This window comes from Sesamum indicum, linkage group LG9 (assembly GCF_000512975.1).
Source record: "Sesamum indicum cultivar Zhongzhi No. 13 linkage group LG9, S_indicum_v1.0, whole genome shotgun sequence".
Classification (NCBI taxonomy): Eukaryota; Viridiplantae; Streptophyta; class Magnoliopsida; order Lamiales; family Pedaliaceae; genus Sesamum; species Sesamum indicum.
Genome location: NC_026153.1, coordinates 5,508,355 through 5,529,041, shown reverse-complemented (window position 1 = coordinate 5,529,041; position 20,687 = coordinate 5,508,355). Strand labels below are relative to the sequence as shown.

Below are 20,687 nucleotides of genomic sequence, written 5' to 3'. Positions count from 1 at the left end.
GTCCTTGTTTGGATTAAATAACTTCAATAACTTTATGGTAACATCTTCTTAGCTGACAAATGATAGTAGTTTGTCATTCGTCCATTCACACAATATTTGGACTCTGAATCCTGAAAAAATCACAACGGTCTATGTCAAGTGTCATATTATCCAACACAGTACAAGATTAAGGGAAGAAGAACAGGAACTGCAATTTCTTCAATAGAGTGAATTTCTTCAATAGATCAAGAAGATTACAGCAGAAGAATTTACATAGGAGGATCAAAATTTTAGAACACATGTGAGAAACTATTAGTAAATTAACAAAAAATGCAAACCCGTGAAAGTTTCAAGCATAACAAAACTCTATGATTCCTCCTCTATATTCCATCTCGTCTCTGGAATCCTTCATGTGGATGTCCACCTAACACAATTTCGTCCAAGGAATAACTCCAAGAATTGATCTGTGACATTCAAACAAAGGACCAATTCACAAAAGCGAATGCGAGGCAGTGGACACTGTTCTCTTCAGCTGCAAAGACTTTCCACACAATGGCTTGTTCATAAGAGATGTGACGGCCCATTGTCGACATACAGATACCACCAGGCAGGTAAGCAAATCCCTGCAAATGCAGACTTGTTGCATCAGATGTGAAAAAGATTATTGTATTTTTTATTACATACAACTATATAGAAACCAGAATCACACGTTAAAATAGATAATGTGGATTGAGAAGAAAGCTCGAGCATATCACTAGTGCTGGCATAACAAACTCAAAACTACCTGTTCCATAATTTTAGCAAATTCTGAAAACAATGCCTTGCGTCCGGAATCATCAAATATCTTATCTATCGTAATGTCTTGTAGGGCAACCAGAGTAGTCTCCAGCATGTCCAGCCCAGCCTGATTTGCGAATATAAAAACTGGCAGAGCCTGATAATGCCACAAGGAGAATCAACAGTTCAATGAAGACCCTGACTACCAGGGAAAACATTCCAATCATCCGTACAGATATATATATGCTATGATGCACAGATATTTTTAAAAGGGAATGACAGAATACTCCGGAGTACTGCTTGTATTACATATCTGATTCTCAGAATGCATCCAAGATATTAACAAAAAGAAGTATTTAACCAAACCCATATTCGACACTTTCTCCACATACATTACATGTGTTTAACACTATTAAAATACGAATTGTGTGGAACAAAAATATAGAAAGTAAAGATATCATGAGTTTTATTATGAATGATTTATTACGCAATATATTCTAAATCATATTGCAATTTATTAATACATCTGATGTGCATGTAGTCCATAATTTAAAATATGATTTTGTATTATTTATTTTATTTGACGTCTTCAAGCGTACTATATCCTAAGTTTTGCATATATACTGTGTAGCCATATCCATGTTGTACCATATTTGTATCCACATCCGTATCCATGCAACATAGCATGCATGTTAGGCATCAGCAGGTGGAAAGAAGTCCACTCACTATAGAAGCAGCATGAGAAAAGAAACTGGATATAAATGATTCAGAACCATGCATACCTTTAACGAGCAGCATAAGATGGCATCTTGGTGAAGCCAAAGTGCTTTTAATACTGATTCACCACTCGTAGAGTCAGCTCTTAGCAACTCCGTTCCCAAATGGTAGCTGCAAAGAAGAAAAGAAGTCTCAAAACGAAAAATAACCATTTGAGGTGGGTTTGGACCACTTCTCTATCATTTGGTTTCCGCGTGCGTGCGCACATGCCAACTAAGGGTGTAGACAAATTTAGTCAAGCCAAAAATTACTCTTCAAACTTCTTTTAATTTTTATCAAGCATAATAAACTACATTTGAGCTTGATTTGTTATTAATCAATCCAATTCAAACGAGCTCTAATTAAGCTGAAACTAATCAAACTGAATTATTATTATTTTTTTCACATTTTATCATTATTTTACTATCTGAGTTGGCTTGAGCTAAGACTCAAAACCTATTGAACAAAAACTACACTCAAGCTTGGTTTGCTATGTCTAATGAACCGCACTCGAATGTGTTTTATTGATTGATGTTGAGTTAGTATCCAATAGTCAAATTAACTTTCCACATCTTAGTGCCACATGGAGTGGGCTGTGAGGGGGTCTTGGCATGAATGTGAAAAGCAGTAGGAAATGAACAATTTGAGTTTTCAGGAATATGCAGAAATTTCATCCAGGCTGAGACCACTAGCAAGTCAGAATCATAAGATTGAGTTAGTAACATACCTATAGCTCTGGCAGATCCAATGTGCAAGCGTTAGAGCTTCTGGAGAACCTGGAGATAGCTTTGGCTCCACTGTAGGGCTTAATCCAGATGGAGTTATGGCCATGGCAACCCTCTGGACGGAGGAAACCACACTACGGACATACTGGCGTGCCATTGTAGCAACATTGTCCTGCAAATTGCTCTCAAATGGGAATTGGAAAGCAATAGTCAATACCGATCGGGCATTGTAAGATGTCGATGCATTTTCAGCAGAATGGCTGGTAGCGGGGCCAACTTCAAGACTCGATGCCAAATCTAGTGTTTTATGTGAAGTCAATACATCTTGTGAATCACCCTGTCAGAGTGATCAGCAGTTAGAAGCATAATGATTATTCCACAATGTTCAACTATTAGTTCTCATGGGCACACAGGAAAATAATGAACATTTTACTCTTGCCTCATCAAGTGCTTAAAAGAAAGCTTATGAAATGTCTTCCTGCTAAGATTGTTCAGAGGCTTGAGGAAAGGCAAGGATTTCAGACATAAATTACTGACAAATTTAGTAGCAAGTGCAGCATTTTTGTTCCTTTTACCTGGCAAGAAAACTTGCCCTATCCTCAAAGATTGAGCAATTATGAAGAAATTTTAGTTATGCAGAAACTTATATTTAAACTAAGCCAAATATAAAGTAAAGGGTTCAAGTCTGGCAGATTCGCCAGAGAATTATTAAACCCAATCCTAAAACATAACCAGAAAAAAGTAAAAAATGGATAAATCAAGTGGATAATGCTTGGACTCAACTGGTTTTGAATCAAGTGGTATTATGCGAAAACCAGATGGCAGCAGCGGTGCATCATCTGGGAACATCTCATCGATTGGTGCAAAGACAAGCTCTGAGCAGGCCCCCACTGCATTCTCATCAACTCCGCTGCACATCTGTAAATAAAGATCAGTCACAAAGTGCAAATTTATTTATTTTTCAAATGTAAAAATTTCAGATCCATTTTCGTCAGAGCAAGATACAAAAGAAAGTACCTGTAGAAGATGAATGTCCCTGGATCCAAAAGCATCCTCATGACTAAGCGAGTGTCCTTCCAAACGAATAACTTCAAGCATCTGGATGCCAAAAAAAAAAGGATAAAAGAAACGGGTTAGGAGAATTTGAGGCTAGGAATGTCCATAATGTTCCATATGATCGAACAACATAAAATCAAGCTCAGTTTTGTTTGATTCAAGTAAAATTATACATCAAGATCAAAATGAAAGTCTACTCGTTAATGGAAATATTACCAAACAAGACGAAACTGGGAAATTTAATTCAAGGCCTTTATGAAACTAATTATCTGAAAATGCAAATTCTATCCTCATATCAGCTTTGAGCAAATTGTGGACTTAAGAACATTATCTAAACCATGTAATATTTTGTTTTCTTGTGTTTGTTTTTCCTTCTTATTTTTGCAATCACAGTTTGTCTTGCAATTTCCTATTGAATAGTAAAGAAATTATCAAATGGGGGAAAAAAGAAAAACCCATATACCTCTTCGTGTTCAATTGTATGACCTAGTGGCATAATTATTTGGCTACCAGTGAATCTCATCGGTCTCATTCCTGGATATGCATATGTGCTTGCCTTCAAAGATACAGCAGCATATGCATCGACATTGAAGTCTGCCCATTCCGATCGGTGCTCCCTTAAGAAGCGAACCAGGACTGCTGGAGGAACATTCTGGTAGGAAAGAGCATAAACAAAGGGCATAGGTTAGTCCCATAAGTGCATGACTGCTTGTTGCAGCCATCCTGATGCAATATATTATAACATATTAAATGGTGATGGATAGTGGTAGAGCTCTTCATTCAAGCTTACAGGAAGTTTAAATGACCATCAACAAATTAACTTAACATGCAGTCAATGCTACAATTATTGTTAATCCTCCAACTTCCCAGTTAATCTTCACAAATGCACAAAATGAGTCTTAGAGCTACTGTTAGCATCTCGTTGCCATTAGCACCCTCAAGTTCTGGCATGAAGAAGAAGAATACATGAAAAGAATGCTCCAAATATCACTTTGTCAAGGAGGAAATTAAAACAAAAAATCACAAGTTACTTGTAGATGGTCTTGCTAAGAGCTTAGATTAATTACATAATGAAACCAAAAATAGTTGAACTAAGTGAAAAATCAAAAAGAAAAATGAGGAAGAAATCTCTATGCAGATAAAGAGATAAATGAAAAAAATGCTAAGCAGTAAGCATAGCTATTTCATAATATATCAGGAGCACCTGAAGTAGCATAGACGCTTTTGCACAGAGAACACCTCCAAGCAAAGAAAGAGCACTTGATCCAGTGGTCAGGTTCTTGGCTGAATTTATGGCAACTATAACATCTTCAGCACCATCACAGTTCAATAATGACCACCCGTCATCATTGAAACCGTTAATAGCGTCATTAAAGCCTCTGTAAGGAAGAAACACCAAATTATCAACAATGTTGACACGTTTTCATGCTGTAAGCACAAGATGTATATAAATTGTGTAACTATATTCAATATGCTTAGGTGTTTAGTCAAAAAAATACAAGTTACCTGCTTAACCTCTGGCTGAATGTGCGTAGAACAGCTGGTTGCCTGCCAAGACCGTATACTACTTCCCCACTTGTCTCCTGGGCTATCTGCCGAATATATCTTAGTGCCTGTATAAGAAGCATCCGGGGCAAAAGAAATAAGTAATTCGCCAAGTCAATGACATTGAAGGAACACATCACAAATCAAACTGTTGTGTATCTTGGATGACACTAAATAAGACAAAGAGCAAAGGTAAAGCATTCTTCAATTGCTCGATTATAATCGCGCAATCAGAATTTATTTATAAGAACAGAATTCTACGTCCAATCCATAAGCAATCAAAGTATACAGTCGAAAACCAGTAATCCATGAAATATGAAAGTTCTATGTACAGAACTCACTCCAATCGTCATTTTCTGGGCCACAACTTTTGACGATTCATAAAGCGGCCGCAACACCTCTGGCACGCTCCACGCCTGTGCAGTGATTTTTTTAGTAAAGTTATAGCCATCTAAAGGAAATTGTGAGCTCATTGCGCAACTGAAATACCTGTAGATTAAGGTGGTCTACAATGTGTATAATTGACCCTCCACCCTCACATGGCCGAATCAAATATCCAGACGGAAGTATCTCAGCTCTAACAAACTGTGATGCTGCAGCTGCACTTGGGCCAGCACCAGTACCAGAAAGCGAACGCTCACATACCTCCATGGATTGAAGAAGAGAAATTTCAAAATCATATTTAACAACAATGACAACGAAATACATTGGGCTCCAAAGTCAATATGAGTATTCAGTTATGATGGAAGTCAGAGATTTTAATAGCAAGCAAGGAGCATAATAGTAAAACTCATTATTAGGTAGATAGCACTTGGATCCTTAAAACTGGAAATAATAATAGGACAATTTTCCATCACTAGCAAGACCAAAATGACGATAAATGGGGGCATGAAATGAAGGCACAATCCCAAGAATCAAGCACCTTAATTTTTTCAAGAATTCACACATCATGCTCACACAGACAGGCCTTTAAATTAAACCACCTAAGAAGAAGTATGAAATTAGCATGTACTTGGCACAATGATTAGATAATATCACCACCAGAATGCACACAACAAACAAGCAATAGCAAAGATATGTATACCACAAGACTGCCGTTCTCCAAGGTTGTTGTGTATCTTAGAGTCCAGAAATCACGAGCAGGAGCCAGAGTAGTTGGTGCATATGTCTGAGACCAGTAATAGATTGTTCATTTCTCCAATATGGAATCTCATACAAAACATAATAATAATAATAAAAATAATAATAATAATGATGTATCACATAGTCAACCTGTGTATACAACAGTTCAATGGTTCCTCCATTTCCAGCAGGGAACATAGTGAAAACCTCAAGGCTCCGACAGTCACGGAACCAAGATGGACGATCTTTAAGGATCTCAGCAATCTGTAATATTTGAACACTCTTCAGAGAAAACAACTAATATTTGGAACTTAAGAGATCTAGTGGCAAGGTCATGTGGAGAAACATTTGGAACTAATGGTTTCGCTTACCTTTGTAGGTTCTAAACTAACAAGACCGCAAGCTCGAGCTGCCACTCCACTACAACTTTGTGAAATGGCAAAGATCCCAACCGAATCCGGACCAGGCTAACAGCGAAACCAAAAGTCAGAATGTTTAGAGTTGGAAGAACTGCAGAAGTGTCAGATAAAAACATTTTAGATGACTCTAACCTTCATCCCAGGCATCTGGACCCAATCAACAGCAGTTCCTGTAGCCTTAGAAAGGAACTCTGCCAAGGTCTCCTCTGCAATTGAGAGGAGTCTGCCAAAAGCATGCACCAAAATCGAAGTAAAAACACTGACTATGTTCACAAAATTAGGTGCATACGAATACAAGGACAAAGAGAAGATGAATCAGAATAAGTACCCAGCAGGGTTGTTAGCATCCCTGAGAGAATGCTGAGGAGTCGTGACTGCCGACTCACAACTTGCATCAGTGGCCGGAGCAGATGCCTGGAGAAATTTCCAAATAGAATAAGATATAGAAAGCTAGATTCTAGAAGTGAAATGGCAGATTACCAGAAACTCACAGTGGTAATCATATTATGGCGCAGTAAAAAATGGAGAAGTATTCAACAGCATACATGTTATCATCGAAAACGGAATTCACAACAACAAAAGCATAGACTAAGAATCAATAGAACAAAACAACTAGTTTTGCAATTCATAATCATATATTTGTCCTATATGTGCCAAATAATTCTATTGTCAAAAGGCAGTAAAGATCTATTATACTAAGCCACCAGAAAATAAGAAAAGATCATTTCTGATGATGCATAGGTTCACCCAACATTTGCTGAAGGATGCCCCACAGTAGAACAACTTATAGAGGTCATGATATTAGATCAAATTGCACTTATCTAGAGCAAATATGTAAACCAAAAACAAATGAGCAACAGAAGAGGGTCAGGATAATTACATACACTTTGCAACTGTTGTCGCATGTAACCGTTCTCACATACGAGCTGAGACACCTGCTTCTGGAGGCGATCATTTTCCTCCATCAGCAGCTTGTTCATGGCAGTTAATTTTCTGTTCACACTCTGAAGTCTAACAGATTCTTTACGCTGCTTTTCTCGACACCTGCATTCATTAATTTACAGCTAATTCTCAAGCCTTCATCAAACTAGAACACCCACTTTTTATCTAGTTATTTTGACTCAAATCCACCCAAGTGACCAAGACTAATTTCAGCTAAGGTTCAAGAATCTTAAAAACCAGCCAACTCTAGATAAAGACATCATACCCTAAATTCTGTACTAAATCTTCAAACACCAATGGTAGAAATGTTGACAAGATGCACATGAATCAAGTTAATAATCACAAGACTAAATCCAAGAATGATTATACGAAAAGAAAACAAAATTAAAAGACTGGCAGCCCTTTAGAATTTGATATATAACCTGCGGTTTTGGAACCAGACTTTTATCTGTTTTGGCTCAATGTTGGAAAGAATAGGGCATTCTCGGATCAGCTGCTGCCGGCGTAAAGAACTGGGCTTTGGGCACTCGGCATAGACTCTCTCCAAAGCCTCCACCTGCTCGGCAGTGTACCGGACATACTTTCCAGAATCAAGATGCTTATTTATGCTCCCGCTACTATTTTCTCTGTGATGCTGTGCCACCATAGCCATTTTTCCCCAAACCTTAAAATATTCTGTAACCCCTTAGAGAGAAACAAGCTCAAACCTCGCCAATAATGCAAATCTTCAAGAACTGATTCTGTAGAGTCCCACTAGAGAGCTGAGAAAGATTCTCTGACGCAGAGATTGATTTTCTTGGTTTATTTATTGGTCAATAATGATAATAATCCAAGTGATATCAGAAGGACAAAGATACACGCTCTGGATTGAGGCAGAAGATTCTTGGGGCTTTTAGATGGCTGAGAAACACACTTCTACCACTTACCTTATGAACAAAGGTAACAGCCCAACAAAGCTAAGCAGCCTTATGCGTATAAACTACACGCAAACTGACAAAAGAATCTGTTTCTTTTCCTTCTCTTTGTTCACACAAGAAACCACCCTTCGCCGTCAGCAGCACTTGGAACAGAAGCAGTCACCCTCTTTCAATTACTATTGTTGTTATTCACACTAAAAGCTCCAAACCCGATGTAAGGTGAAGTCAGCTACTTTTGCCACGCAAAAACCCCCTGATTTTCAAACAAAACATGTGCTTTTATCACGCTGGTTACTGTGGAATCGCTCAGCCTTTTCCTCACTACTGGAAATTACTCTGTAAAATTAACTTTTTTGGCCTGCCTGCAATAATTCCGAACCCCCAGCGTGAAGCTCTCTTCATGTGGCCTAAATTATCAAGGAAGAACAGCTTGGACAAAAGGGTGAGCAAATTGAAGGGCAGAAAGCGCTAAGTTCCACAGAGGCCTTTGCAATATATAAATGTAAAGGGGGAGGCTCTCTTTTATCTTTCTCTCTACAAAGAACAAGAGGAAGAAGAGAGCCGCTGGTTCCTCAAGGCACCACGACACGGCTCTTGGAAGATCTGACAGAAAAGTAAAGAAAAGGAGAGAATGAAACCAGAAACATGTCAACTATGGTTGTTTCCCCTAGTGCGCAAAAATAAAAAGAAAGGTGACGAGAAACACCGAGGGAAAAGAAGAATTTCAAGATACAGAGAGAGAGGGGAGAGAGAGGTAAAGATGGTGATCAGAGTGTGCAGTTTGAGGCCGGAGGTGAACAGAGGAGAGAGAAAGAGAGAGATGTGTGCTCCGAAATCGAAAAGAGCAGAAGTGGTTTTATTTTATGCAGCAGTTGGCTGCTGCAGCTGTTACTGTGCCTACACAGCTGCCTGCCTCCTCCCCCGAATCCTCTCTCTCTCTCTCTCTCTCTTTATTTTAGTATGTAATATAATGTAAATACTTTATTCTTCTTTTTCTTTTTCTTTTTATGACCAATATTTCATTATCTTACTTAATTCATTTAAAAAAATATATAATTCAAAGTAAACAGAACATGGTATTTTTAATTCATCCAATGTGTATCCGACTATAAATAATTATACACAAAATTTATGGTAGTTTTAATTTTATGGCAAACAATATTTAAAAATTCTACTAAATGCACTTTAGTTATACCATGCATTGATTTTTATCTTAAATGTTTTGGCTGAAAATCATATTATAAAAAAGTTTAGTTTATTGATTATGACTTTTGAGATATTTAAATGCAGATTATAGTTATATTTCATAAATGAACTCATTCTTAATGTTAATGAAGAACTCGAAAGATTATTTAATGGCTAATAATCAACAATTATTGCGATTAATTGATTAATTATACCGTAAATGTTATTACATGCAAGCAATTGTTGTATAATCAATTATTATTTTTAAACTGCACATCGATTACACGACACATGTATTATACTTGTTATATGATTTGTTTCCGAATTCATCAAATACAATTTGAACTAAAGTTTCTAATGATATGTCATCAGTGGTCTCCGTACGTCTATTATGAATAGGGCGATAGATTCTACATCATGAGTGATAAAAATCATCTGCTGACAGACAAATTAATATAGTTTGAACTTGCAAATTAATAGATGTGAAAGTTTCCCTCGAATCAAACCCATCAAAGGCATTTTAGAATTCAACCAACAGACAACAATTTATTCAAATACAAATTGTATCTAAATTTTAAAACTGACACTTAAAGGGGTTAAAAGGAAATATTTAACGGACTTTGGGTGATACCCTTTATTTTAATAAAAATTTATAAGATACCCATGTCATTAGTTTTTAGTTAATTAAGGAAAAGTAGATGGTAGTTTTTGTAATTTTGATAAAACGTGGAGGGAATTTAGGGCAAGATTTTGATTGGTAGGATGCTTTTCAAACCTCCACAACAAATTTATTTCTTTTGTCAATGTCAAGTCTAAATCATGTTTAAGAATGTCAAATATTGTGGTGTAATTGGTCTTACTTTTTTACAAAAAAAAAATGACATAATTAGGACAGGCTAAATTGTTGGTGTACTCCTAACACAATCATTACATTATTGGTTAATGTTTTGCTCAATTTCAATGTCTATTACCTCTCAACCTTTGTTTGCTTCTTAACTAATTGAAAGTATATTTTGCTTTTCGTGGTAAAGTCATTTAATGCCCAAGCCCACCATTGTCCTCTCCCTCATCATCAAATCAAAACAACAAGACTCCTACGCACCTTGCATGTGAACAAATAATTCCCCATCGATTATGTCATCTTAGTTTTTGTGGTTGTTTTTTTAAAATCTAATTATCATATGCTTAAGTATTTATTTCATAGTGTATGACAGATAAGCAAAATATATTATTAACCATTCAAATACAAATATCATCCATTATTTTAAATAATATTTGTGTTCGGGTTCAGATTTGGGATGGGTCCAGAAAACTTGAACCTTGACAGATTCACAAAAGTTAAACAGAATCTGTTGAGACACATTTTATTGGAACCTAACGACTTGAGACTTATTTATATGAATTAATTACTATGTTTCACATCAAAATGGGTAATTTACTGAAAAATATGCAGTTGGATTAAAAGTTACAAATTATAATTTTTACTAATATATAATTTTGATAAAATTTAATTCCAAAAATGGTTATTTAAAATGGGGCAAAACTGCACAAAAGTTATATTTGCACTCCAGATGCAAGTTTGATCAACTCATCTGCACACCAAACAGGCACTTTGATATTCACTTGCGTTTTGATAAAAAATTCATTTGATTTTAATTCCTTAAATTTCACAAACTAAATTTTGAACACTATTTTTAAGCTTGGGTTCAAACTCAAAAGATACTCCCGTGTCCGGATTACAATTAATATGTATTAAGCATTAATATCAAATATTTATGATTAATCAATAATTACTCTTAAAGTAGAATAATAACTTCACTGACAAAATCAAATTTTCTTGGCAAATGAACAATAAATATTTAAAATAAATAAGATTAATCTCTATCTTGAATCGAGAAATGACTAACTATATAGGCCCATGGTTAATGATCGATGAGGTTTTAGTTTAATGATTAAGGTCACAATTTATGAATTTTTTTTCATTTGATGGGGTGAGCATTTATTTCGATAAATATGTAATTCTTTTTATATTTATTATTTTGTTGTTATTTATAATTTAGAATTTATTAAGAAATATATTAATTATTAATTATATATTAGTATATTGGTGGATTATTAATTATATAAACAAAAAAGAAAATGATGGCATCTTACCATAATTGAAAAATGATGAAAATAGGACGAATTCTTGAAGCGCTAGAGTGTTCCATCAAACCTATTTTGAAGTGAATAATTGTATAATATATAATTTATTGGACCCTTGTACCCTAAAACAAATCTTATTTCCTCTTTTGCAAATATTACTTTATTTTTCCTTTTTGCAATAATCCTAAAATAAAATCCTCTATTATTTAAAACAAACCCCGTCCTCCCCTCCTTTTTTTCGAAAACGACTCTTTCATCCACTATACGATAATAACTCATTTTGAACAAATATCGATAAAATAAAATTTAAGTGATATCGTCGAATTCAATTAAATGGGAGAAATAATTTTATTTTAAAAATACAATTTTATTTTTATAATATAATAAAGTGATACGATACTAATAAACTTTAAATCATTAAATAATAACATAAATAAAAAAAATATATATGTTATCTTATTTACAAAAAAAATCTTTTAGAAGGAATATCTAAAAAGAAAAATATTATTAATTAAAAATAAATAAAAAGAGGAGGGGGGACCCACTGGAAAGAATAAGAAATGCTAGGGTGGAGCCGGTTCCTAAATTCCGGACCAAACAAATCAAAAAGGAAAAGGCAAGTGCGCATGTTAGTGGAGCTTAAACAAATCAAAATAGCTTTCCGGCACAGACCATGGCCATGGGCGCAAAGTAGCCTTCGGTGGTAGGGATTTGATAATGTGCAACGCTGGTGCATGCTTTATTTTGTACGAACCAACACGACACACATATCCTCAAATATCTTAAATGAAAATGGATTATTTCATGGTAATGCATTTTCTTCACATGCATTTGGCATGCGTAAAAAGAGGCCCTCACGTGCTTCCCACGAGCCATCTCCCAAGAACAACATTTTTTATTTTTGGGGGCATCAAACGTATTCTCATCACATCAGATCCGAATCAATGGATTTTTCATTTTAAATATTTTATTTTAATATTGAAGATGTTAGCAAGCTTTGACAACAGTTTAAGTGGCTTATAAGATTCAAAATTTTTATTTTCTAATAAGATGTTTTTTTTTAAAAAAAATATATATCATGAAACTCATACAAAATCAGAATTAAGAATACTTTACAAAATGGGGTACCAATCCAATTGCAAGGTACATCATTTGTCACCATATGTAAGAATGAGGCCATTGCTCATCCCAAATCCTTCATCTGAGGAGCTGATGATATAGACAAATGTTCTACATTGATTGCAAACAAGAAACTTTAGTGCATTATAAATTTCAAAACCTCATATTTCTAGTAAGACGCATTTTCAAAATAAAATCGTAAAGTTCATATAAAATCAAAGAGAATAACATCTCGCACAAGAACATTGATCGAATATATACCCTTAGGTACCAAAGTGTTCTTTCAAGAAAATATAACAAATAACGTGATTTTTTTTATATACATAATAGTCGAATTATGCTGATATGACTTAGATTTGTATTGTTTGTTATTTTTGCAGTCTCATATAAAAAACAAATTCTATTACAACCTCATAAATTCAACAGTTATCGTATTAATCTCAATAGTGTGAATTTATATGATCATTGTTTGATAGTTTTACATTCGGTATATATAATTTTTTTTAATCTCAATCTCATAATTTGAAACTAAGAATCAATCATTAATTACTAAAAAATAAATATTTACTACGTAGGCCAAATTAATTACAAATAAATTAACACTTAATTTATGTGATTAGTTCACAATTAAAAATTGTCCAACCACAAAACAGCTAAATTAATTATGTAATTAGGGTGGTTTAATTATTATTATTAATTAATACGATAAAGAAATGATTATTTTCTACTTTATGAATAATTTAATGCATAACGACATTACTTATCTTTTGTATGGTATTGCATCAGAAGCAATGACGAAAAAGCGTTTTCAGATGGGATTAACAATAATCTAAACAACGACTTTAGAGGAGCAATCATTGTTTTATTTTATTATTATTATTATTAGGAATAGAAATAATTTATTCCCTAAGTTCCTGACTCCATAATTTTAATTGTAAAAGAAGGTGAGTTATGTGATGCGGTAGGCTTTATGATCCAATTCATTGACGTCCACATGATATATCTGAATTGAAGTAACAAGCATAATAGATGTGAGATATATAATACCTGCTTCATTTTGTTGAATTTCCGTTTGAAGATGAATTTTGATTTTTATCAACTTGGCAGAATTCTTGACAGGTCTCAAATTTTGTCTAAGGCCCACCCCGGGATAATATTTTTAATTAATTTGATTTTTACTTAATTCATATAATTAGAAAATAATTTATATTTTTTCTAACATATTAATATCTTATAAAATATCTAGAAATAACAATATTATTTTTAATTTATGAGGTTTGATTGATGTGGCGTACAATTTGATCATACAATCCGATGAAATTAGACTTTTCCTAAAATTCGTGGATATGAATAGGAGTCCAGGCAAGTCAAAGAAGGTAATCACTTGAATTATTCAAATTAGTCAACTCATCTCACAACCTTTCTATTCTCTTCGTTTTTTAGCAGCACCGGTTTGTTTTTTATCCATTCTTTTATTCAGCCTACTGATTTCACATATTCTTAATATATTCTTGCTTTAATCTCAATCAAAAGAATTACTAATTTAAATGCACCAGAGTGCTAATGTCTGTTTTACAAATTAGTTCCCAAAAAAATTTAAAATATTTATCTCGTCTTTTAATATTTTATGGTGCTATTGAAATCTGATGAGTATTATTTACGTCCATTATAAAAAATTTGAGGTAAGATGTGAGACTGACCAATTCTAATAGTAGTTAACCTCTCAATCCATTTTCAAGTCTTGGTACTAACTATACAACAAATCTTACCATTTTCAGGTCTTGAGCTATAAATATTTTGTTGATTTTAAGCTATTCCCTCGATAAAAATTAAGGACTAAGGTGTACCGACAATTCAATTTCAGTCACAAACCCATTTTCATTATCATTATATAAAAAAATAAATAAATAAACAAGGTTGGTGAACTCAATCATAAAAATATAGTTTATTTTTTTTAAAAGAAAAGAAAATGATCTCCTGCCCTAGCCCCCATCAAAGATGGAAAAAAAAAAAAATCTTAGTAACATGATCATTCTTGGACAACTTTTGTATTTCACCTTTTAGTCCTCAATCATAGCCTTTTTGCATTAAATCATAAATTTAAATGTGGTTAATTTTACTTTACTACAACATTATTAGTAGGCAAGAAAAGCTACGAGCTGTCGTTGAAATTGAAAAATCTCACTTTTGTTAGGATTCGATATCATAAAAATTTCGTATTCAACTGTAATTAATGTCAGAAGAAAAAAGATTTCACCAGTCTCTCCCACGCGAGATGTGCCAATGAGGTGGCGACACATGGCAGTGAGTGCTATACTTGAACAATGAAAGTAAAACAGAGTTTGACTTTTCTTGTTTCTGCCAATCGACAAACCTAATTTCATGCTCCCCATCAAAAGTAGTTGGAGGGTATGATTTTGTATGCATCATTGTCGACACAAAGTTAATTCCTTCCGCTAGCTTCTGTTTGTGGGTAAATAACCAAAAACACTTTCTCAAACTTTTTTTGTTTTTTTTTTTCCTTTTTAATAAAAGTAATTCTTGATTGTTGCTATACAAATATATGTGGTATTTATGTATGATTATCATCGTGGTTGATTAGAAATTTAAATTACGAGTTAGATTTATATGTTAAAGTCCATTGTTTATTTGGTATATGGTACCACTCGAATATATAAATACAGTAAAATAATATGTCTACTATTTTTGGGGTTTTCATATTTATTGAATGATTAAGTTGTCCGTTATGACGTGGATTATTAATCTTCTAATGATCAGATATTTAAATAGACCTGCTACATTATTGGGATAAGTACATGTTGAATATGGTTCAAGTTGATTCGTGTGAAGAATGCGATGATACTTTGATTGTTTGGCAGTTTTGGATATGCCTTAGAGATTCTCGAACACCGGCTAGGATTTTTATTCCCTTTCTAGCTTCGGTTACTAATTCAATTGGCTTGGATGAAACGGATAGGAATAAAATACTTTTAGACTTGAAAATTGTTATCTTTTCGTTGACTATTAGATATGCTGCAATCCAAACCTCAAGGCTAAGAGTTTATTTGAGAACAACTTACTATGATTTAAGTGCTAAGATCACAGCTCCTATTCGTTTTCATTCTTAAACACTTGCAGCGGAAACTAATAGTTGACCAGTCGCAGATACGCAAACAAGAACCACTGCATGAGATGTATTTTCCTTGAGCTAAAGCAGTGGATGTGGTTCCAACATTAATGATAAAACCCTAAGCACTTTAAAGGTTTGTGTTTTTTTTTTAACACCTGACCTGACCAACGATCTAGATTGTCAACCGTTGGTTTTAAGCTCATCTGATGGCTATTCAGGTGACATGTGGCGCCGTATAATTTAATAGAATTAACCCTCTATAAATACTAATTGGTATACTTCACAAGGTATACTATTTTATTAATATCAAATCCACTCTACGACTTTTATAATCTCGACCTCAATACTTATTTAAGCATAAGAGGGTCTTAGTGGAGGCCACCCCAGCAAGCCTAACATTCTGCATCCAGGCCAATCATTACTTGTCTAGCTTGAGATACTCACATAGATCCATATTTCAAATTAGGGCAAAAGACAATTTTCGTCCCACAGCTATAGGCCATTTTCGTTTTAGTCCCGTAAGTATCTAGGGTTTCAATTTGGTCCCGTAAAACTGAAAAATTTGCAATTTCAGTCCAAATTTCGCCGGAAAATTTTGTGGGTCGTCGGAAAAAGTCACATGCGATGCATGTGACTTTTAAAATTGGGGGCTCGATCTTGATTGGCTGGAGAAGCTGATGTGGCGCATATGTGGCGCATACGTGGAAATTAAAAAAAAAAAACGACGAAAATCGAGCTCGCGACCGTCGGCAAAGGCGGAGGATGGCTTTCGTCAAATCTTTGCACAGAGGTGACCAAAATCGATGGGACTGGTCTCAAAAGATTCGCCAGAACGAGAGGCGTTCAATGATGGTATTCCGAGCAGGTGGTTCGTTCGGACGAAGGAGAATACGCCGGCGGAAGGTGCAGTCGCGGCGGACGACGATCGAAATTTTCAAAACGATGGATCTTTGCACCTAGTTGATGAAAATGGATGAGACTAGTCCCATTAAAACCGCAGTGAGGAGACGAATCCAATGGTACCAATCCGCGATCGTGGGTCGTCCTGTCGCCGGCGAATCGACAGGAATTGTCCGCGGCGGTCAATTTCAAAGCCCAGTCGCTGTCGTGGTGGGATCTCAAAATTGGTTGAGGGGTTTTGTTCTCCTTGATATGGGGAATCGAATGGTATATGTGGTGGCCAGAAATTCCAAGTAACGGCGGCGGAATTGAAGAGAGAAGGTGGCGGCGACTGGCGGGCGATTTTTCAGTCGTTTTTTTTTTTTTTTTAATTTCCACATATGCGCCACATCAGCTTCTCCAGCCAATCAGGATCGAGCCCCCAATTTTAAAAGTCACATGCATCGCATGTGACCTTTTCCGGCGACCCACAAAATTTTCCGGCGAAATTTGGACTGAAATTGCGAATTTTTCAGTTTTACGGGATCAAATTGAAACCCTAGATACTTACGGGACTAAAACGAAAATGGCCTATAGTTGTGGGACGAAAATTGTCTTTTGCCCTTCAAATTATTACCATGTCATAGTGAAATCATTACTAGATTAGCTCTAAGTTGATGAGGATCTAGATCGAATCAATAAGGTATTCAAAGAAATATGACTTTTTGATCATGACCAAATCTCGTACTAAAATTAAAAAAGTAGGGTGAACAACAAATTAATAATTTATCACAATTGTACAACAACTATTGGTTGCTGTTTAAGTGGCGAGACTAAAATATTAGTCATATTTAAAAATCACGACCAATATTTTGGTCATAGTTAAGAACTATGACAAATACTTTAACAATAATTAAGACAATGTCAAATACTAATTAACAATAATAAGAATTAAATTTTTATATTTATTCTTTTGACGGTGGTTTTACCGTAATTTTCAAATTGTATTTGTCTATAGTGTTGGGAATAATTTATTTTTTTATTTTGTATCTAACATAATTTAAAAGTTATTTTCTTATCTTTTGTTAACTTCTTGATTTTTTTTTTTTTTAACTATGAAAGTGAAACCTATTTTATAATTTTGAGGTGTTGAATAATTTCCATTAAGATCGAATGTTTTCTTCAAGTTTTTGGTGAGTTTGCGTCACAACACTCATAAATTAGAGGACACTAATTTTAAAATCCTTAATTTAACGATTTTGCGCTTCAAGAATAAGAGAATAACAAGACATGATGAGAATTTATATATTTTTTAATTAGGTCGGATCGTACACGATCCCAACAGATCGACCTAAAAACTCAAAATAATAGTTGTTGATGTCTATACCACTTTAGGACTATCAAGAGGACATACAACCTTCATATAGTCCCTGACAATTGACTTTTTCTATAAATACCAACTGACCCCATTTAGCAAGTTATGCATAATTAAACTGGAATTTTATTTGCAACTCCATACCTTACGCAAACTTTAACCTATGCGTTGGGGAATTTTAGTTTAGAGTCACCTCAACAAGCCTAATGAGTTGTATTGCAGGCTAACCCATCTTCCTATTTGAGGATCAAGAGTGAACTCCATCTCCATTGACCGTTCAACATGGACATTGGACCCCATCCAGCTCAGATCGCCACCTCACTTGCAACCTAAATTTAGGTCAATGACTATGTCGATTGGTGCTTCATCAACATAAAAATAAAATTTTATTAATAATCCCACCAATCCATTTAGTAATTAAACTCAATCTTGACTAAATTAAGTATTATAAGTGGATGAACGTAAAGTCATCAAAATTGTAGGTTTGAGGAAGAAAGATTGAGGCAAGAAAGAGACAAGATTGAAGTGCATGATGAGCTCAAACTCAATAATATTAATACCCTACCACCATTTTTAATGAAAATTTTCAAACAAATAACATTAACATATTACTCCACTCTGTCTCTATATCTCTGTCTTGTGTTTTTGTTTTCTCTTTTGGGATTGATGTGGCGGTGATGGGGGAAGGGTTCCCAGTTCCCATCCCCCCTCTCTTTTGCCTTTTCAATTCAATTCTTCAATTCCAAAGTGGGCCCCCTTACATGCATGTCTGTCTGTCTCTCTGGGTCTGGGCCCACCAGAATATTTGTTTGCTTGAGTGAGTAGACTTTGCTTTGGTGGGTTGGGAGTGGAGACTTTGGCCCACCACTTCTCTCTCTCTGTCTCTCCCTACCTTTGCTTGTTTAGCACATTTGATAACATAATATTCTCACATCATATTAACCACCACTTTTCCCCCAATTTTCCTCCTCTTCTTTTTACCCTAAAGTTTCAATCCATATATGAATCCGATATTTATTATATTTTATTTAATATATACACATTCTATATATAAAAATATTATTATTTATTTTAATTCATTTTGTAATACATAACACATCCATACTAAATGAAAACTTTAATTTTAAAATAAGAAATTCAACCCACGCATTAATAAAATTTAGAGCTCGGTGGTTGGGGTGTTCACTCTTTGCTCAACTAAATCTTGAGTTGCATAATTATGTTAAATATTTTGTCTTATTATTATTATTATTATATATAAATGTGTGATATCTGTATTTTACATATATCAATATATTCTATTACGATCGATTTTAAATTTTTGCTCTGTGTTGATGTGTGTAATAGAAAATGTTATGTAATTGAGTGATAATTTTATTTTTGAACTGTTTGTAAATATGCATCTTTTATTTTATCGAGATAGTCATAAGTACTATTATCGAAAAAAATGATTTAAGGTGTTTTCAGGTGAAATTTTAGAGCATCATTGTCTATTCACATCATTAGACAAAAAAAAAAAAAAAAATTTAATTTCATGTTTAGGATTTATTAATTAATATTCCTTCAGACCCTCAATCCTGGGCTCTCCTTTTATCAAATCAATTTTCTTAACCTTTCGACATTGAACATGTACAAGTCCTAATACTTAATCATACAAGTTTACAAAACTCTACATTTCCTACAAACAGTCACACAGCCCTGATCACTGCGACTTTCTAACGAGAACGCCTCCTCTGATGATGTCATAATGAGCAAAATACTAAAAACTATATAATTATTATATATGGCACGTAGAGCATTTTGTGCAAGCAACCAACTCAACAAGGATAAGTATCACATTTATTAATTTGGGGATAAATATTATAACTTGAAAAATAATTGAGGGGAGTAAAGTGGATTATCCCTTTAAATTATTAGTTTGGACTCTGATTTGTTCATATATCAAATCAAAATGAATTCCTGTTCAAAAACACCTTTTAAAGAATCGGATACATTTTTTTATAAATGTTCAAAAATATCATATTATATCAAAGTATCCAGTACAGATATAACATTATTCCAAACTATTTCTGTATTACAAATTTAAATAAAATTATTAATCACATATGACAAATATAATATTTACTATTAATTAATTAAACATATCCAAAGCTGATCTAAGTTTTATTACAACAAAAGTCCATAATTATCTCTTATTACACTGGAATAACAGTTAAATAGCTACCAATATAAGGTCAGTGAACATCACCATAAGAGAAAGATAACATGGATTCTGAGACAGGAGGCCATTTTTATCAGTTTTCAGTTTTTACAAAATTTTTAGGATAGATGACAGTTGACACTTTTTAAAATAAGATTTAGTTATACAAACATTTCTTATTCTTTAAAAAATTTTAGGTGTTGACACTTTTTAAAATAAGATTTAGTTATACAAACAGTTCCTATTCTTTAAACAATTTTAGGTACATCCTTTGAGAAGATGTCGTTGTAATCTATCTTAAGGGCTACACCCATAAAATCTTATCTTCGAATAGAGAATATATTTGTACTTACAATCAGTCTCAAGGGGTATAATTTTGCTAAGGTCATAGTTTTTATACAATTTACCCTAATATT

General features: G+C 34.1%; 1 protein-coding gene across 1 annotated transcript; it reads right to left on the bottom strand.

Annotated features, from left to right (window-relative positions):
• LOC105170721 (homeobox-leucine zipper protein REVOLUTA) lies at positions 194–9,177 on the bottom strand. The gene is made up of 18 exons (XM_011091610.2): positions 7,744–9,177; positions 7,264–7,423; positions 6,708–6,793; positions 6,512–6,602; positions 6,332–6,427; positions 6,111–6,224; positions 5,923–6,006; positions 5,328–5,483; positions 5,180–5,254; positions 4,800–4,906; positions 4,498–4,672; positions 3,757–3,945; positions 3,255–3,335; positions 3,021–3,155; positions 2,240–2,574; positions 1,539–1,644; positions 764–913; positions 194–602 (listed from the first exon to the last, which is right to left on the bottom strand). Exons 1-18 carry the CDS (start codon positions 7,971–7,973, stop codon positions 453–455), a joined length of 2,520 nt encoding a protein of 839 aa, XP_011089912.1. The 5' UTR covers positions 7,974–9,177; the 3' UTR covers positions 194–452.